This window comes from Pholis gunnellus (assembly GCF_910591455.1).
Source record: "Pholis gunnellus genome assembly, chromosome: 20".
Lineage (NCBI taxonomy): Eukaryota > Metazoa > Chordata > Actinopteri > Perciformes > Pholidae > Pholis > Pholis gunnellus.
The window spans coordinates 5,516,375-5,535,931 of record NC_136547.1 but is presented as its reverse complement, the minus strand read 5'-3'; the positions used below and the strand labels follow the sequence as shown (position 1 = coordinate 5,535,931).

Sequence of the window (19,557 nt, the reverse complement as noted above, 5' to 3'; positions counted from 1 at the left end):
ATTGGTTGCAAAAACGAAACCATTGCGACGGCCGTAATCCAAGAAGGCCTCGTCGTTAATCGAATCGTCGAACTTGAGGCTTACGGTTCAGTTCACAAACCAATGGGTGACGTCACGATGACTATGTCCACTTCTTATATACAGTCTATGGGTGGTCGCCACAAAACATTTTAATTTGAAAGATTTTATTGTGTGATATTTTGGGTTATGACCAAAAACCTGAAAAACTGTCGACATTTGCATCTGCATCAACTGAACTTTGTTTAGTGCAAATTTTAGCATGCTAACACGCTAAGCTAAGATGGTGAACACTGTAAACATTATAGAATCTGTACTTTTCTTCAAATATTGAGCTCTGTCCCAAATCTCAGCAGTTTTATTTGGCTTTTTTATGATCTTATAAGTTCATATTTTGTGTTTTTTGCTGTCCATCTCTTCTACTTCTCTATAACTCCTCTTTTGAAAGTTCTATATACATGAAGTTTACTTCATGTATATAGAAGTAAGCACTGGAAAGGGTGCTCTGACTCTCTTCGATTACAGGGAATTACAGATAAAACGACCTCTCTTTAATAATTCGTTAGCATTTAAAATGATCCCTTTTAATTGCATCTGATGGATTCTAAAGTTTGGTGTATTTCCTCAGTACCACGCTCTCTGATGTAGTTTTGAACCAGCAGGTTCTTCTTTGTCTTTGAAGCCAAGTTGAAATGATTTCAGAGGATATTTCAGTTGGTCCGATCAAACACACACCTCCGTGAATTAGTAAGGTTGGAATATGAAGCTTCTTTCCACATTGAAATAAAAGATGAATAAAATATATCTCATACATTTACAATCTGTGTCCGTCTGTGGTTAAGCTTTTTCCTGAAAGTCACATCTCAGTGATGTTTGGCCACAAAGCAGAAAGCACCAATATACTGTAACAGCACTTAAATCTACATTTTGGTCTCTTGCACGTTTGAAGTGATCGGAGACAAAGAAGAAAGAGAATAATGAACTCTACTTAACATGGCACAGAGAATAAAAACAACCGTTTTAAGAGCAGCAACTGCAATTTGCAGTAAAAGGCAACATAAACTCTACAGTCTGTAAGGATTGCTTACTCACTTGTTGCAGAATTTGGCTCATTGGGTGAAAACTATTCTGTTTGTAGAGCAACGGCTCAGACCGACTGGTGTTCAATTAGTGGGTACGAGTTTTCATGTGTTTTCCTAATGATTGCAGCTTGTGTCTGAGAAACTCCACCACGGTCACATGACTTCACGTCTCCTCCACTGAGCTAAGGGAGGACTAGTGTTCTGTGAGGACGTTTAGTCGTCTCATTTACACTCTTTTTTTTAGACACTGTGGCAAACCAGGGGGAAAAACTGAGCAGACACAGCCCAGGAGGCGGATCCCCAACCTCAGGTTGGGGGAGGTGATCGAGGGAGTGTACTACCCAGTGCAGGTGCTGCAGCCACTAGGCACGTGGCAATGGTCACACCTGCAGCGCATGAGCTGATTAGAGGGAGTATATGTTCACAGGGCTGAGCAGCAGCGGGGAGAGAACAGACTGGGCAGAAGAAGGAACCTCTGGAGAGGAGCTGCAGCAGACAAGAGGTAAACTCAGCGGACTCACCTCTCTCCTCTGCTCTGCCCACACAGGAATCGTCTCCCACGGGGTGTAGACGAAAGGCCAAAGACCCCGACCGGGAGGAACCTTTTTGTTGAGTTTGACCCCTTTACCCCTGCCTGTTTATTAAAGGACACTTTTTGTTAAATGGTTACTGTCTCTGAGTCACCTGCTTTAGCTCTCAATCTTCCCTCCACGTCCCCCGGGTTGCCACATTTGGTGGAGAATGTGGGCATCGCGATCCGTCGCTAAAGATTGAGAATAAAATAGGTACTCAGAGAGAGAGACACGCCGTGCTATGGAGAACGCAGTAGCACAGCTCATACACACCCAAACCCAGCAGGCCCAGAGTCTGTGCGCATTACAGGACGCAATGACTACTCTGGGCCAGCATCTGATGAAACCTGAGAGGCCCACGGAACCCAGTAAAGTGCTCACCAAACAGACTGGTGAAGATGACATTGAGGCCTACCTAGAGGTTTTCGAGAGAACTGCTGGGAGGGAGCGGTGGCCTAAAGCAGAGTGGGCGGGGATCCTAGCCCCTTTTTTAACGGGTGAAGCGCAAAAAGCCTGTCGGGACCTCTCCCCTAGAGAAGTGGATAATTATGAGGCATTGAAGGCAGCCATTTTAGCCCATTACGGTCACAACCTCCAGACAAGGGCCCAACAGTTCCACTCCTGGACCTATGACGCCACGGCCCCAGTGCGGCCGCAGGTTGCAACCCTTGTGCGCCTGACACGTAGTTGGTTAACCACGGGGGATGGACCCTCAGCCATGGACAGAGTTGTAATGGACCGTTGTGTTAGAGCCCTACCAGGGGATGCCAAACAACATGCCTCCCAAAGTAGCCCAGAGACAGTGGATGACCTAGTGGCGCTATTGGAAAACCACCAGGTCACAGTGGAACTGATGCGGAGCAGTCGGCAAGAGGCCTTACGACCCAGCCGCTCTGACCCCAGGGAAGACAAGCCAAGGCTGAGGAAGGGTGACCTGGAGACACCACCCCACGGCCAGATCCCCCAGGTGGGCCAGCCCAGGCCACCCCTCCCCCGTCGACCTCTTGTGAACCAGGACCGCCGGAAGTGCTTCACCTGTGGCCAAGAGGGCCATTTAGCGTGGAATTGTCCGGTGGGTGATGTAACGATGCCTACGGCGGGCTCAGCAGATGCACAACAGAAGGCCGGCAGCTACCTTACCACTTGCTGGGCCCATGAGGGAACAAGGGCCCCAAAGCTTCCCGTCAGAATAGGGGCCCAGGATGCAGAAGCCCTACTGGACTCTGGGAGTGCTGTCACTCTCCTACGGCCAGGACTCACAACTGGGTCCAGAGGGCCCCCCATCCCAGTCTCCTGTGTCCATGGAGATTCACAGAATTACCCCACCACCCATATTAAGGTTCAAACCACAAGGGGCACTTTTGAAGTCATGGCGGGGGTGGTAGAAAATTTGCCGGTACCAGTGCTGATTGGGCGAGACTGCCCCATATTTTGGAGGTTGTGGACCCACAGGACGGCAGGCCACAGGAGAAACTGTTCAAACAAGAAGCCCCAGGGCAACTGGAAAGCCAAGGTGGTACATGCCTGTGCAGCACCATCTAGCCCAACCGTTTCATCTGAAGTGGAGACAGATGAGGATGCCCTGGCCCCAGTGGAGGTCCTGGCGAGGGAGGATTCACTGCTGGACGAGGCTTCGTCAGCCGAAGTTTTTTCTGAGTTCCCCCTGGCAGAAGAGGAAAATGCTGTCCGTCCAGGCCGGTTTGGGACCGCCCAGTTGGAAGACCCCAACCTGGAACAGCCAGATGGAACCTGGGGGTGGTCGAGGGGAAACCGGTAGAAGGGGTGAGTGTTACCACGTTTCCACATTTTTCTGTGAAAAATGGCCTCTTGTATAGGGTAGCTAAGCTGGGGGAACTTGTTGTTGAACAGTTATTAGTCCCTAAATGCTATGTTCCAAAAGTGCTGTACCTAGCCCATTCACACCTGCTGGGAGCTCATCTGGGAGTAGAGAAGACCTACGACAGAGTCCTGGGTCGCTTCTACTGGCCTGGGGTGAAGAGGGCGGTCCAGGATTATTGCAAAAGCTGCCAGGAGTGCCAGAAGACCGCTCCAAAGGTACACTATCAGAATCCCTTGATCCCGTTACCCTTAATTGATGTCCCCTTCCAGAGAGTGGCCATGGATATAGTGGGACCCCTGCCGAAGTCCAGTAGGGGGCATCGGTACATCCTGGTCATCATGGATTATGCCACCCGCTACCCAGAGGCAGTCCCATTACGCACCGCAAATGCGAAGGCAGTTGCCAGGGAATTATTCCTGCTCTTTAGTCGAGTCGGCATTGTAAAAGAAGTCCTAACCGACCAGGGAAGCTGCTTCATGTCTCGGGTCATGAAGGAGATGTGCAAGTTGTTGAAGGTGAGCCAAATAAGAACCTCCGTGTACCACCCACAGACAGATGGCCTCGTAGAACGGTTTAATAAGACCCTAAAACAAATGCTGAGAAAGACTATTGATGTGGATGGGAAAAATTGGGATCAACTAATCCCCTTTGTCTTGTTTTCAATCCGAGAAGTTCCCCAGGCTTCCACAGGGTTTTCGCCGTTCGAGTTGCTGTATGGACGGAGACCCAGGGGCATGCTGGATCTGGCTAAAGAAGCATGGGAGCAACAGCCATCACCCCATCGCTCCGTAATAGAGTATGTGGACCAGATGCAAGGGCGGATGGGTAAGATATGGCCCCTAGTGCGAGAACATATGCAGCAAGCCCAACACGCTCAAGCCCGAATTTACAACCGAAAAGCTCAAGTGCGGGAGTTCCAGCCCGGTGAGTTTGTCCTGGTCCTGGTTCCAACGGCTGAATGTAAGTTCCTGGCCAAGTGGCATGGGCCCTATGAAGTAATCGAGAGGGTGAGCGAGGTTAACTACAAGGTGAGACAACCGGGGAGAAGGAAAGCCTGTCAAGTTTATCACATCAATCTTTTAAAGAAATGGCATGCCCCAGACGGTGTTCCAATGGAAACATTAACCGTTGAAATCCCAGACCCTGTCCCGTCACAGGTACCTCTAGGCCCCCAGTTGGGCCCGGCCCACCGGCAAGACGTGGTGGAACTGAGCAGTCAGTTCAGGGATGTGTTTTCTGACCTGCCTGGACGCACCGATGTGATTCAACATGATATAATCACCGAGCCAGGAAAGAAGGTGAGGCTCCGGCCCTATCGCATCCCGGAGGCAAAGAGGAAGGCCATCAAGGAAGAGGTGAGAAAGATGTTGGAAATGGGGGTTATTGAGGAGTCACATAGTGCCTGGTCCAGCCCAATTGTTCTGACTCCCAAACCGGATGGCACTGATAGGTTCTGCAATGATTTTAGGAAATTGAATGAAATCTCAAAATTTGATGCCTACCCCATGCCGAGAGTTGACGAGCTAATCGAGCGATTAGGCCCGGCCCGGTTTGTGTCCACTCTCGACCTCACCAAGGGTTACTGGCAGGTTCCCCTTACAGAAGAGGCCAAGGAAAAGACGGCCTTTGCGACCCCAGAGGGCCTATATCACTATAAAGTCCTGCCCTTCGGAGTCCATGGAGCGCCAGCCACCTTCCAAAGGATGATGGACCAGGTGCTCCGACCTCATCGGGGGTATGCAGCAGCCTACATAGATGATGTGATCATCCACAGTCCTGACTGGACCTCCCATATGGGCCATCTGAAAGCTGTCTTGGGAAGCCTACGGCAGGCTGGCCTGGCTGCCAATCCAAAAAAGTGTCACCTGGGTCTGGAAGAGGCGGAGTACCTCGGCTACACTATTGGGAGGGGAAGTGTGAGACCCCAACTCAGGAAAGTGGAGGCCATCACCACCTGGCCTAAACCAGCAACGAAACGGCAGGTAAAAACGTTCCTGGGACTAGTGGGCTATTATCAGTGTTTTATCCCTCACTTTGCTACCATTGCAGCCCCCTTACACGAGATGACAAAAAACAGCCACCCACACCATGTCCTCTGGAGTGCCGAAGCGGAAGAAGCGTTTGCAACCCTTCAGAAGGCCTTGTGCACCGAGCCGGTCTTGAGTACACCGAACTTTGAGGACACGTTCGTCGTCCATGCAGATGCCTCAGGATCGGGGGTTGGAGCGGTGCTGTCCCAGGTGAGGGGAGGGGAAGAACACCCAGTGACCTATATTAGCCGTAAGTTGCTGAAACATGAAAGAAACTATTCAACTGTAGAGAAAGAATGTCTGGCAATTAAATGGGCGCTAACCAAGCTACGATATTACCTCCTGGGCAGAAAATTCACGCTGGTAACGGATCATGCACCATTAAGATGGATGTCAACAGCCAAAGACACTAATGCACGAGTTACACGGTGGTTCTTGGAATTGCAAAACTTTACTTTTTCTGTTGAGCACAGGCCTGGAAAGGCCCATGGAAATGCGGATGCCCTGTCCAGGAGAGAGGAATGCTGGTTGGTCGACGCTCCTAGCCCCCACCTGGAGCTGGTGGAGGGGGTGTGTGGCAAACCAGGGGGAAAAACTGAGCAGACACAGCCCAGGAGGCGGATCCCCAACCTCAGGTTGGGGGAGGTGATCGAGGGAGTGTACTACCCAGTGCAGGTGCTGCAGCCACTAGGCACGTGGCAGTGGTCACACCTGCAGCGCATGAGCTGATTAGAGGGAGTATATGTTCACAGGGCTGAGCAGCAGCGGGGCGAGAACAGACTGGGCAGAAGAAGGAACCTCTGGAGAGGAGCTGCAGCAGACAAGAGGTAAACTCAGCGGACTCACCTCTCTCCTCTGCTCTGCCCACACAGGCCGGAGGAATCGTCTCCCACGGGGTGTAGACGAAAGGCCAAAGACCCCGACCGGGAGGAACCTTTTTGTTGAGTTTGACCCCTTTACCCCTGCCTGTTTATTAAAGGACACTTTTTGTTAAATGGTTACTGTCTCTGAGTCACCTGCTTTAGCTCTCAATCTTGCCTCCACGTCCCCCGGGTTGCCACAACACGTAAAAGCTTCTAAAGTCGTAGAACTAAACGTTAAAATCTCTTCAGCTTGTGTTAACCAGAGACCTGATTTAAGACATAAGACATTGATTTTGAGGCGAGGGGAACCGGAAGTGCAAAAACCGCAGACTCATTTCTGGGTTTGAGGACTCATTCTTGCAGCTCTCTCTTTTACTTAGACTCTCCCTTTAAACATCTACAGCTGCAACATGCAACCTGCACCTTGATACAGGATTCAATCTGTGTATTCTGACACCAAATCGGACACATTCTGCATCTCCAAGAGACACTAATGTCCGGTGCATTCTTCCACCACTTTTGGCAAAGACAGCCGAGCAGCTGCACTGAATGAAACAACAGCAGGAGTCACACTATTAGACGTCCCTTTAAAAACAGAAAAGCTGTGAACCCACACAGTTGTCTGTCTCCCACCAGCCGGCCGTATCTCACTCACTCCAGTACATATTTTCTCTCACGTTGTCTCTCCATCTTTGTCTCTCCGCCAAATATCCTCTCCCTCTTATCTCACTGTCTCTCTGCCTGTGTCTAATTAATTCTCTCATCTCTCCCAGGCTGTGGGGTGATCAATGATCTCTCACTAATTTAGTCAGCACGGCGGACGTTATCTTGGGGGGGGTAGTTGGCGGGTGCGACATGTAAGCAGGCGCCCGTGTGGAGTGTATGAAATGAAGGTATAGGAGGCCGTATTAACATCTCAGTCGCCGCCTGGAAATGAAGCAGAAATTGAATTTTTGAGGCCGAACGCTTCTTATTTCAGAAGGCTGACCTTCAATTCGAATACTAAGTGGAGATGGGGGAATATATTAAATGTTGTGAACGCATAAACAACACACACACACACACACACACACACCGTGCATCCCCTCCTGCAGAGTTGTTTTTTTTAGTTTTTTGCGAATTTCTGCCTCCTGCAGCGTTTAATGACCTTATTATGAGACGATATCCAGGAAGAGATTTCATGCATTTTGAGATGAACCAAGCCATGACAGTAAATTTATGCACTTTCACACCTGGACGGCGCCTCGGCCCATCGGCTCCATCTCCCCCCCTTCACCTCTGATTCCAATTCAGCTCCACTAATCCATGATGGAGTCTCCAGAAACCAGTGGCCTCGGTCAGATACTTCCTATCCTCAAGGGATTATCTGAGCCAGAGAGAAAAATACTCAATATCTGCTGTTAACAGGCACCAAAAAAAGAAATCTTGCATGTGTCCCTCATAGTTAAAGGGATAAGCTAAATTTATGGGGAAAGCGTCAAATTGAGGTTACCTTGACAATCTATGCTCTAATAAAGCTTCACTTTAAAAGCTTTACATCACACCATATCTGCTGAGAGAGAAGCCTGTGAGAGATGAATCTGAGCATAATGAGGTTGTGAAAAAGGGTTGTGGAAGTATCGATGCTGGCGCGATTGTTCACAGCGTGAATATTTTTAAAAAAAGAAAAAGAAAGAACAAGAAAAATGGGACAGTGGAAGTCTGGGAAGAGTTTTCTGTGCAGCTCTGTTAGCGGACCACATGGCAGAAGCTCTGGTGCCATCTGTGATCTTCAGTTTCATCATCTTTAGTGGAAATATAACAGAGCTTATCACGAAGAGAGCTCAGCTTGAAAAGAGGACACTGTGGTATCTGAGAAGTCTGAGCAGCAGTTTGTTGTCTGATAATACTCAACAAAGAGAGAGGTTTTTTATTAAAGTTACAGGTTTGTTTAAGAATGAAGATGTGTGATTATTTTTTCAGCTTGAATTCATCATAAATAAATTCAGCTTCTGCTGGGCTCCACTTTCATTTATGTTGTGCTTATAGACTCCATAGATATTTATGTGTATATATATGTATGTATATGTTTTCACCGGTACCATGGAGAGCCTATAAAGGTGAGTGTTATTTCTTGGTGAAATATTCCTTTAACTTTTTCTACAATACGAGCAACAGTCAGAGGATAAAAACGGTGAGTGACAGGAAGCAGCAAACCCTCTCGTGTCCCAGGATCATAATCAGCTATCAAACCTGCAGAGGCGATGATGGTGGAAGTCTATCTGCAGCTTCACAGGTGGCGTTTCTCCTCGGCTGCATCTCTTCTCTCCACCACAATCAGGATTATCTCATTCCTCCATCCTGCATGTTATTGTTTGCTATCCTGTAATTCTTTTTTTTGTGTCTGCAAACGAGGGCTCAGCACTCTGAGCGCCACATCTGGTGCATGTTTCTGACAATTAGTGCCTGTAGGGGGAACACGGCGTTTCCTTTTTCGCTCCCCTCCGAGGGCCCCAGCTACATGTGTCTGCAATCCCCTTCTTCCTGAATGTGGTCATGTTGGCATTCCCCCGCTGTGTTTGTTTGGGTAAAAAAAGAAACGCCCTGAGTGCAGGCCCGTCCCTCTGCAGAGCTCAGGCTGAAAAGGCCCTGAAAACGGCACGCTGATTACCTCCGGGTGGAGCTGCAGCGCTGCCAAGAGCAAAACAAGTCTGCTGTTCACAGAGTCTCACGACAGTGATCTGCTCAACAAGTCAATGTTGTGACTTTTTTTAAGCAGCTCTCTTTATCTGTACGCAGATCATTTACTGTCTGCTGCTGAATATTCATTCCTTGTGTGAGGAGAACTACTGTGGCCGACTCATTCTACAGGTGTGTAATATACACATAAGAAAACAAACGTATTAATAATATATTCCCTTTCTTCCAAAGGATCCCCCTAAATGTTACACACTGGCCCTTTAAGGCTAGAGAAAGATTGTAGCTTTGGTCAAATAGTCCTTACTTTTATTTCAGATCTTTGAGTTGCCTATAAAGCATTTTTCAAGCTTAAGTTAGCAAGAGTGGAAACAAACCAAGCTTGTTCCTCATCATGTTGATACAAAATGTAAACTGGAGCAGCCGTACTGTGCATTTCTTGCTAAATGTAATTGTAAAACATTATTTTTCAGAGGCTGGTTGTGCCACACTGCTGTTTTGTTGGAAAAAATCTTTTGAGGGTATGCAGAAGTACATTAAATCTGACCACAAACCAGATTTGCATTCATGTTTGTAGCAGGGAACTCACTTTAAAGCACATGTTTGCATTACCAGCATTAGAAAAACACCAGACGCATGTCGAGCCTCCTGCTTTCGCCATCACACCACCAACACCCCCCTCTGATACAAACCCTGCTCCATGTAATTATCCTGTAAAAAGGAGCACATTCTCTCAGGGTTCACTGCCGCTGGCTGCTCCACCGGTCTCGAGGCCTGTCGGCGGGCGCTTCATAAACACAGGTCATTTGTCAAGTGAAAGACATTAAAGTGTTAAAGCCCCAGGTATTAAGAGCGCAGAGGGTGAGCCGATCCATCCACCGGTGGAGAGAAATGCTGAGCCTGCGGCGAGGAGGCGCGTGATAGACCTGTTTTACAGCTAACAAGCGGGCGCGCTGAACTTATCGGCGTCCGCTTCCCTCCGGGCTCGCAGCCATTTTCAGAAATGTGCCGCCTGGCGACCTGACACCAGATTCCTCTTCACAGTACACTGACTCAATATCCGGCAGAGGACGGAGACCGGGTTCTGGTGCTCTCTGGTGGGTCTGAATGGGGGCTAAGAGGGCACCAGTCCTCCAGCTGAGAGCTGCATGATAGTGTGAATCATCCCAATATGGTGGGGGGGCATGCACCCTTGACATTTAAGTGTGGCGCTCATGAGCGGCCATGCATCACGGTGCATTTGACCTTCTCAGGAAACACTTGTGAGTGTTTTGAAAATAATAATAGTGTGAAACAAGATGAGCTCATCCATGGAAGAGATGGAATCTGATGAAACGTATACATTAATTAAATGGAAACAACTGAAAACCATTTCATTAGTTTTTTTTGTTGTTTTTATCTCATTTGTTTATTTTTTCAACAGGAAGTAAAACAGTAAATGCTCGTTCTTTCGCTTCCCGGATGATTAAAAAGAGCCTCTGGATAAAAACCCATCATCTAAGATAACGCTACATTTGGAACATAGCTAGGTTAGCCGGCTAGCTGGCAAGCCAAGCTAACGGCCATGTTGGTGACGTTCACTGTGGGAGACGAGAGATGAAGTTCGCTGATCGTTTTCACACAAAACTAAATGATTCTACGACAAATATATAATGAACCGCGACCTTCTTTACGTGTGAAATTATCTTTTAAATTGACAAACATCATATTTGTAATTCATGGCACAATTCAAACAGAATCTAAATATTTTTTACATATTTAAATCTTAATGCATCTTGAAGCTTAAATAATATAAAAGTGTTCCAACTTCGTAGCATCAGTTGGTGTTTGTCTTTTTCCTGTTTCAACCTCACAACACTATCGTGCACAAAACCAGCTCCGTGAAGAAATGTTTCTCCGTTTGCACTGACCTCAACTAACTGGAACACCGACCCATCGTCAGTGTTGGAGCAAATCCCTGCAGAGAGGTCCAACATCTGGAGGAAAAAGACAGTTACAGCAACCGATTAATGATTAATGGTTTTAGTAATCACGTGTGGTGATAAAATGCAAGTGTCCACATACTTTACTGCATTAGAAACCATGTCTTTGGAGCTCCTGTGTAAAAAGCAGTCAGCGTTGCGTAAAAGCAGTAACAGTCAAGGTCGTGTTTCCCTGTGGCTGCTGCCTGATCTACTTTTCCTCCAGCTGCAGCTCTCTGCTGCCAATAAGTGCAGCGTGCCCTTGACTGTGTTATTGCTTAATTGAGTGCGTACACCTGAGCGTGGAGTGGGGGGGACCCAGTGGAAATCAAACCCCCAACCCTGCCAATGTTGGTGTCACTGAGCCACGCAGGAACACCTCAGTGCTGAAAAATGACCACACACACACACATGCAGAAACACATTTTTCTGCAAATGCTGCACTCTTTTCCTGATAAATTGTTTGTTTTGCTTTCTCATGGGCCTATCAAGAATATATGAAAATATTGCAGATATGGATATACAAACCCAATATCATGGCAGGTCGGGAAATAGTCACAAATTGTAATCTATTGGTTTCTTGTTCATGGACACAAATTGTCTGTTTTTTTGTTGTTCGGACAAAAATGACGTCAGTTAGGAGCCTTGTTCGTGGTGGACGCATGAATTAAATATCCAAAAGATGACTAATGGTGGACGGGAGGGGAGGTGGACGGGTCCAACAAACCGGACTTTAAAACGGTTGTTTAACACAGTTTTGGTTTTATAGTAGTGATTTTGTTGCCTAAACTTAACTTTTTGTGGTTTTCTAGCTAAACCTGACTGTTGGTTTTGTTACATAAACTTAACTGTACGTATTCATTTAAGCCAAACCATGATGTTTTTTCCCAAACCTAACTAAGTTGTTTTGTTGCCTTAACCTAACTTTTTACCATATTGTTATGGTTTTCCGAGCAACACAAAAAAAAGAAATACAATGTGTGTCCCTGTACACAAAACCAATATATTGCATCATGCGAATATTATCAAGAGCTCCCGTGAGACAGTGTTGGACAGACTGTCTGCTAAAGCATTGCCGTGTACTCTGGAGAGGACATCAGTCTCCTCTGGCCTCACAGAGTCGCTTTTGTTTCTGCGTCAGGCGACCGATGGGCTGACCTGCCAAAAAGTCAGCGCGGTCCACTGAGTGAGTGATGCTGCCCTCCTACCTCTCAGTCCGGAGTGGCCAGCCGTGGCCGGCCTCTAATTGGGCGTCTGGATGACAGAAGGGATCCTTCAAAAGAAGCATCCATCATGTCCTTCAGGAGCCTGCAGACTGTCGGGACACCGGCCGAAGGGAGGAGAGAGGAGCTGGAAACGTAGACGCAGAGACCTTCACTCATGGACTCTATCGAGGCTGAACCAGTGCTCATGTGAAGTATGTGGTATTTTAGAGAGAAGTGATCAGAACAATCAGCTTTTTTTACAAGAAAACTGTACACGTTCTATAATTTCAGCTGGTTGTGTAATCTGATATTCATTGTTTATTCATTGTTATCTGTTATAGACATATTGACTTACATATCTTAAATCCAGAAAATGCTACTTTTTAATATTTGTGGTAAAAACTAAATTCCAAACACTACATCCTGTAATATTTTCTTTGCTGTTCTTTTATTCAGGGTTATTTCTATTTCTGTATACAGAGAGCACTCCTCTCTTAAGTAATCCTGTGTCCTGATATCACTTAGTCATCTCGGAGACGTCGGCAGATGATGAGCATTTCAAAACACTTGAACCGTGTGGCACGAGCTCCGCTGTTCTCCAGGAAAACATAAAAAAAAAACGCCTTGACAGCTTGACAGAATCCCTCCAAACAGTTAAGGAGGCAGAATGGATGCTCTTAACCTCCCACAGCTTTTATAGGCATCTCAGCTACATGCACCCCCACTCAGACTGCACAGCAGCTCACACTGACACGAACACAAGCAAACACCCGAGAGCCAAAGATCGAGGGAAGCATTTCAAACAAAAATATTTCAGGCCTCAGCACTATGTTTTTACATATATATCTTATATTTTTAAGTATTTTGGATGCTATGCAGTTATACTCATCTTAGTAGTGTAACAAACACACCAACACACATTGGCAGCGTTGTCTGTCAATATTTAAATATCATTAATGCAACAAATATTTTAAAAATACATATATTTTGGGGTGCATGTTTTGCTGTTTGATGTCCATTTTTTATGTTAATAAGTGGTTTCCACTAATGGCATCCAAAGGCCAAGAATTGGTTGCCAATTCTCATAATGATCGCCAATGATGTCGGTCAGTTAGCCTAGCTTAGCACAAAGACTGGAAACAGGGGGAAACAGCTAGCCTGGCTCTGTCCACATACACCTGTAAAGCTCACTAATGAGTGTTGTATCTCGTAGAGCAGGGGTGCCCAATACGTCGATTGCGATCGACCGGTCGATCGCGGAGGTAGTGCCGGTAGATCGCATGCCATTCAAAATAAATGTGATGTCCTCATGGCATTTGACACTTGATTGACGTACAGTGCAGCCAGTGTGAGATCACGTCTTTTCTAACACACGAGTCACCACGTATGCGCGATCAACAACGTGAGCTACTGCAAAACTCCGCGAGCTAATTAGTTAGCCTTCCAATTTATTTCTACTAAAGAAGCTAAAGCTGCATCGCCATGATTTGGGGAACTTCCAAAACCTCGCGTCAGAGCTGGAGACGCAACGGAAGGCGTGTGCGCAACAATTCTGTGAGAGTTTGACAAACGCTTTCAAGACTTTGCTTTACTCGAGCCAGTCGCTACATTTATGTGCTGCACATTTCAGGAAGATATTGAGGTTGATTCACTCGCATTAAAAATTGCAACGCTGTCATGGACAGTTTTAGTAACCAAACATGAGGAAATGTGCCACCTTCTTCACTGCATTATTCGGCTCTACTTATTTATGTGAGTCAGTCTTTTCCCACATGAAGAATATTAAGTCCAAATATCGTTCCACCATGACTGATGATCATAGAAGTCTGCTTGAGGCTGGCTACCAGCAGCTACTGTCCGGAATATTTAAACCTGGTTGATTCCATTCAGTGCAAGTCGTGTAAGGTAATGACCAAAAATGTACAGAATTGTATTGTGCCATAAGGGTTCATGCAGTTATGCAAGGTGCGCCAACATATATTGTAAATATAAAGTATACTCAGTATATATATATATATATATATATATATATATATATATATATATATATATATATATATATATATATATATATATATATATATATATATATATATATATGTATACACATAGATATTTAGCATTTTTAATGTAGGTAGATCATTTTGACTTGGTCATCTTAAAAGTAGCTCGCAAGCCGAAAAAGTGTGGACACCCCTGTCGTAGAGGATGAAAATGTTGAATTATTCCTTTAAAGGACTATAACGGTGGTTTAGCAGTTTGCATGATCTTCATGCATTCTTACCTTCTTTCTTTCCAGGAAGCCATTGTTGTTCATTTCAGGACCTTTTTTTCTGTTCTCTCTGTTAATAGATTCAAGAACAAAGGAGTCAACTGAACAGCTAACTTTTAAATGACAATAATAATGCTTTAAAACTATGTTGATGTAGCATCTTTGTAACCAAGGTTGCAAAGTGCTTTCACAGAAGAAAAACATGCTTTAAAAATAAGATAGATGTAAATAGTACAGTAGAAAACTACCTCAACACAAAATAATTAAATATAAACTTAACAAGAGTAAAATGTTAATAAAATAATGATACCAAGACTTTAAAAACCTAACTGATATAGTACCTTTAAATCTGCATGGCTAGATAAAGTATGTATCGCTAACGCTAAGCATGGAGGATTTACTGAGCGGGCCGACCAGGCACAGGGGCCCCCCTGGCTTTCACCTACAAAATATAACTCAAAGATACATGTACCAACCAGGAAGGGACTCAAAAGAGCACACAGAAACACAAAACAACTACGAAAGGAAAACAAAAAAACAGTAAAGAGATCAGAACAATTACAAAGAAACTCACAATGGCTATGGAAAGAGGCAAACTACAACACAGAGACTCAAAATGACTACAAGAGACTCAAAATGACAACACAAAGACAAAATGCAACTACAAAGAGACTCAAAAAGACTCAACGCAACTACAAAGAGACTCAAAATAACTTCAAGAGACTTCAAAATTACTACAAGAGAAACAACCAAACTACAAAGACACACAATGCAACTACAAAGAGACCAAAACCACAAAGAGTTGCAAAACAGCTGCAAATAGACCCAAAGAGACTCACAACAACTATGAAAAAGGGACAAAACAACCACAAAGAGACACAAAATGACCACAGAGACATAAGTAATGACTACAAAGAGACACAAAACAAAAAGAGTCCAAACAACTATAAAGTCAGTGTGTCTTCTTGCTGCTAGGTAATAGAGGTGATGGGGCCTTTTGCATGTCTGTGCCGGGGCCCCATTGTCTCATAATCAGCCCACGGTGGTAAATGAGAATGTTTTGGGGAGAGATACACAGTCATCTGCGTAAACGCAGTGCGGATGCCCTCCTCCATGAAGAGAGAAGCTTTGAACGTGTCCTTCAATCTGAGGGATTTTTCCTCATCTTTCCATCTTTAAGAGGACATGTTGGTGTTCATGCATTGGAACACATCGAGCTGTAAAAGTACATCATCGCTGCAGGATGTTTTACCCACAGAGACCCCCGACTGTTTATATCGTTCTGTGTGAAATATACGTGCCTCCTCCATCAGACCGCATACTGTAATCCCCCCCCCCCCGGGAGCCAATCACGCTGACGCCTTCCACATTTACCCATAATGCCGCCGTCATGAAGATGGAACTGCGGCGCCAGAGCGGCGTCGATGAGATATGAGCTTGTGAGACCCGTCCAAACCTGAGCTGTCCAATCTCCCGCCTTTAAAGAACCTGACGAATCTGAGGGGAAATCATGTGTTGCGCTCCAGTGCCGCAACTTCCCTTCATCCCATCTGGGGCTTCAAAGAACCTCTTAAATCGCTTTTAAAAAGGGTTGTTTCAAATTGCGAAAGCTTTTTCGAGTGTGTCCGTTTCAAACAATGCACAAAAGCCTTTTATTCCCCCTTTTTGAAGGCTGCATGCTTTTCTTTTTTTTGTGCAGATTTCTCTGTGGATGATGAGGAGGAACTCCCACATGGACTCCCACATGTTCACTCCTCATCCGGGTGTTTACCTCCCCCCCTGTAGCCAGGAAAAGCTATTACTGCTGCACATGTCATTACATGTTTCATCGGTAAAAATTGGTTTCATTACCTGATCCCAAAAGGCTTGCTGCGTGAACTCTAATGGTCGGGCCCACGATTCATTATTAATTCAATACATTTGTGTATTTTCTTTTTCCGCCTTGGGGAGCGACATGATCGGTCAATAATGGGGTTCACAGTCGCCTTCACACAACAACTATACGACTCTAATACTCTAATAAAATCCTTCCTGACTATTAATTCAGTACAGTGTTTTTCCGCTGACGTAATCAGAAACAGGAGAAACAGTCGACAGCCGTGCTAGCAGGCCGCACTGAGAAACACTAGCACTTTGAGCTAAATGCTAACATCAGCATGCAAACATGCTCACAGTGACAATGCTAGCATGCTGATGTTTATGCCAGGTGTGAGAAAATATTGTAATTTATTATATTTTTGTGCTCCATTGTTCTCCAGAACAGTCAGGGTGTGTTGTCCGACTAATCCGAAATTAAAAGTAGTTTATAGTCAGTGTTGCCAGGTCACAGTTAAGTTAACACCCCAATCACAACTTAATAACCTCACCAGAGACCAGTGTGAAACCATAAAACCATTACATACGCATTAGACAACACATGAGAAAAAGTAGGTCCTCCGTCATCCACAACGCTTCAATACAACTCGTCAATCAAGAATCTTTCTAATTAAATGAGTCGATACTTTTCTATCTGTGTTTTTACCATAAAAAGGCTCGTTTGCTGTTATTATTTTCACACACTCGCTAAATGTTGACAAAAGCAGCCCAGAAGCAGATTGATTGTTTAAATATGGAGCTCAGCACAAACTGTCCCGTGATACCGACCCCGTCAGACATCAGACCTCATTTAACAGCACTTTATGCAAATCCGTTGAACTGCGACGGGTCTTATCTTAGTAAACATCCCACTAAATTGAGCACTTGCTGTGATACAAAATTATGCACCTTCAGTTTAAACAATCGGGGGTGTTAAAACAGTTTTAGCAGTTACATTACAACAAGCTTAGTAAAGATCCAGCACGCAGACAAACTGATGACTTATAATTTAAAAAAGCCAGAAGGAAGTAACAGAAGAATGGAAACACACACACACACACACAGAGAGTGTGTCTGGGAGGTACTGAGTCACATGAATGACACACACATACACACACAGACACATACACACACAGACACATACACATCCCAGCTTGTGTTGTTTCTTCAGCAGTCTCATCATGGACGTCCGGTGGGTCTGCAGCACTTTGAGTCTGTTATCAGCTATAGGAGGTGAGCTCACACACACACATACACACACACACGGTCTGTGTTTATGTGTTTTTATATGTGTGTTTATATATTTATACATGTGTTTGCATATTTATACATGTGTGTCTATGTGTTTATATGTGTGTTTGTATATTTTTACATGTGAGTTTATATGTTTATGTATGTGTTTGTACGTGTATGTTTATATATGTGTGGTTATATGTGTGTTTATGTGTTTATATATTTATTAATGTGAGTGTAAAGACGTGAAAACCTGCATAAATACATGGAGAAACGTAACAATCTAGTCTAGAAGGAGAGCAGAGTCTGGTTCATGTGAGTCATGAACTCCTGAGCGTGACAGTAAAAAGCCGTCTGCTGCTGCAATCTCTTGGGGGGGGTTATGATCCTAGACGTGGTCTGGGTCCGCAGGTCTGATGTGACTGTTAGACACCAACACCATAAAAAACACAGAAGAACAGCTGTTTTAAGACCTGTTTGTGGTGGATCGATGCTCGAAGGTGCAGCAGTTTCTGTCTGGAACCTTTTTAATGTTTAGATAATAATAACTACTAGGTTTGAATAATAACTACTAGGTAACATTATGTTTTTGATCGGCAGCGCTCGGCTCCGGAGACGACGGCTGGTACACGAAGGTGCAGCCGGAGGTGCGAGCCATCGAAGGCTACCCGGTGGTGCTGCCCTGCACCTTCAGCCACCCGCAGCACTCCCAGCATTCCTCTCTGCAGGTGTTGTGGCGTCTGGGCCACGGTCAGGGCTCCACCGTCCTGTACCGCTGCTCCAGCGGGCCGGGGGCCCCCACCTGCGAGCCGGGGCCCCAGCAGGACCGGCGCTACCGGCTGGAGGGAAACCCGAGGGAGCACGACCTGTCGCTGCGGATCAGCGGCGCCGCCCTGCAGGACAGCGGGCGCTACTACTGCAGGGTGGAGGTCCAGGGACGGGAACACATCAGCTTTGAGGACAAGATGGGGACCCGGCTGAGAGTGGAGGGTACGTCCAAAAAACTACATTCACACTGAGACGCCTCAGTCTATCTCTGTCCTTCAGCCTGTCTTCACCTACTTCCTGTCTACACATACATCCTGTCTTCACTTACGTCCTGTCTTCTACACCTACGTCCTGTCTTCACTTACTTCCTGTCTTCTACAGCTACTTACTGTCTTCTTCACCTAGTTCCTGTCTTCACCTACTTCCTGTCTTCACTTACTTCCTGTCCCCCCTTCCTCCCCCAGCTCCTCCTAGGATCTTGGATCTGTCAGTAGAAGGTAGCGATCAGTCCGGGTACCGAGCCCTGTGTCGGGTTCAGGGTTCCCCGCTGCCGGACGTCCAGTGGCTTGGCCCCGACGACCCTCTGGAGGGTTCTCCGGTGATTCCGCTGGCTCAGGGCTCGGCGGCTCACTTCCAAACCGTCAGCCAGCTGAGAGACGTGGAGCCGGACCGGCGGTACGTCTGCAGCGCCTCCAACCCGCTGGGCAAAGAGCAGGCCGCCCTGTACGTCCTGCACCCCCGACCGCCGCTCTACGTGGGCGGGGCCTCGCCTCCTCTGCTGCTCCTCCTGTCGCTGTCTGTGGGGGCCAAGCTCCTCCTCCTCCTGGTGGGGGTGGGGGTATGGATGGTGCAGGGAGGAGCTCTGCAGGGACTCGGCTGCAGGTGGAAGTAACCTGATTAAGTTATGACGTTTAGTGTGTTTGTATGAGTTTATTCGCCAGTCAGTGTTTTCCTACACAAGTATTTTGTACACCAAAAGGATCAATATCAGTGTACTTGTATGACATATTTAGTGTATTTTACACAGAGAACTGAACTGGAAAGAAAAATATTCTAAACCACACTTCTAAACATCACTACTAAGATATAATTATAATTATTATCATGCTCATTATTCATCACTTGACCTAAAACCCAATAAATTCCTGATGAAAACTCTTTAAATGATGAAGACGTTCATTGA

At 45.9% G+C, this 19,557-nt stretch overlaps 1 protein-coding gene across 1 annotated transcript in view; it reads left to right on the top strand.

Moving 5' to 3' along the window:
* Positions 1-19,266, top strand: part of LOC306712028 (sialic acid-binding Ig-like lectin 15) — a gene marked incomplete at both ends in the record, with an annotated part of 36,888 nt that extends 17,622 nt beyond the window's left edge. Inside the window, 2 exons of the mRNA XM_079181124.1 lie at positions 18,207-18,596; positions 18,839-19,266. Coding sequence (XP_079037250.1) covers positions 18,207-18,596; positions 18,839-19,266 — 818 coding nt within the window. The remainder of the gene's footprint in view (positions 1-18,206; positions 18,597-18,838) is intronic.
* Between the last annotated feature and the right edge of the window lie 291 nt (positions 19,267-19,557).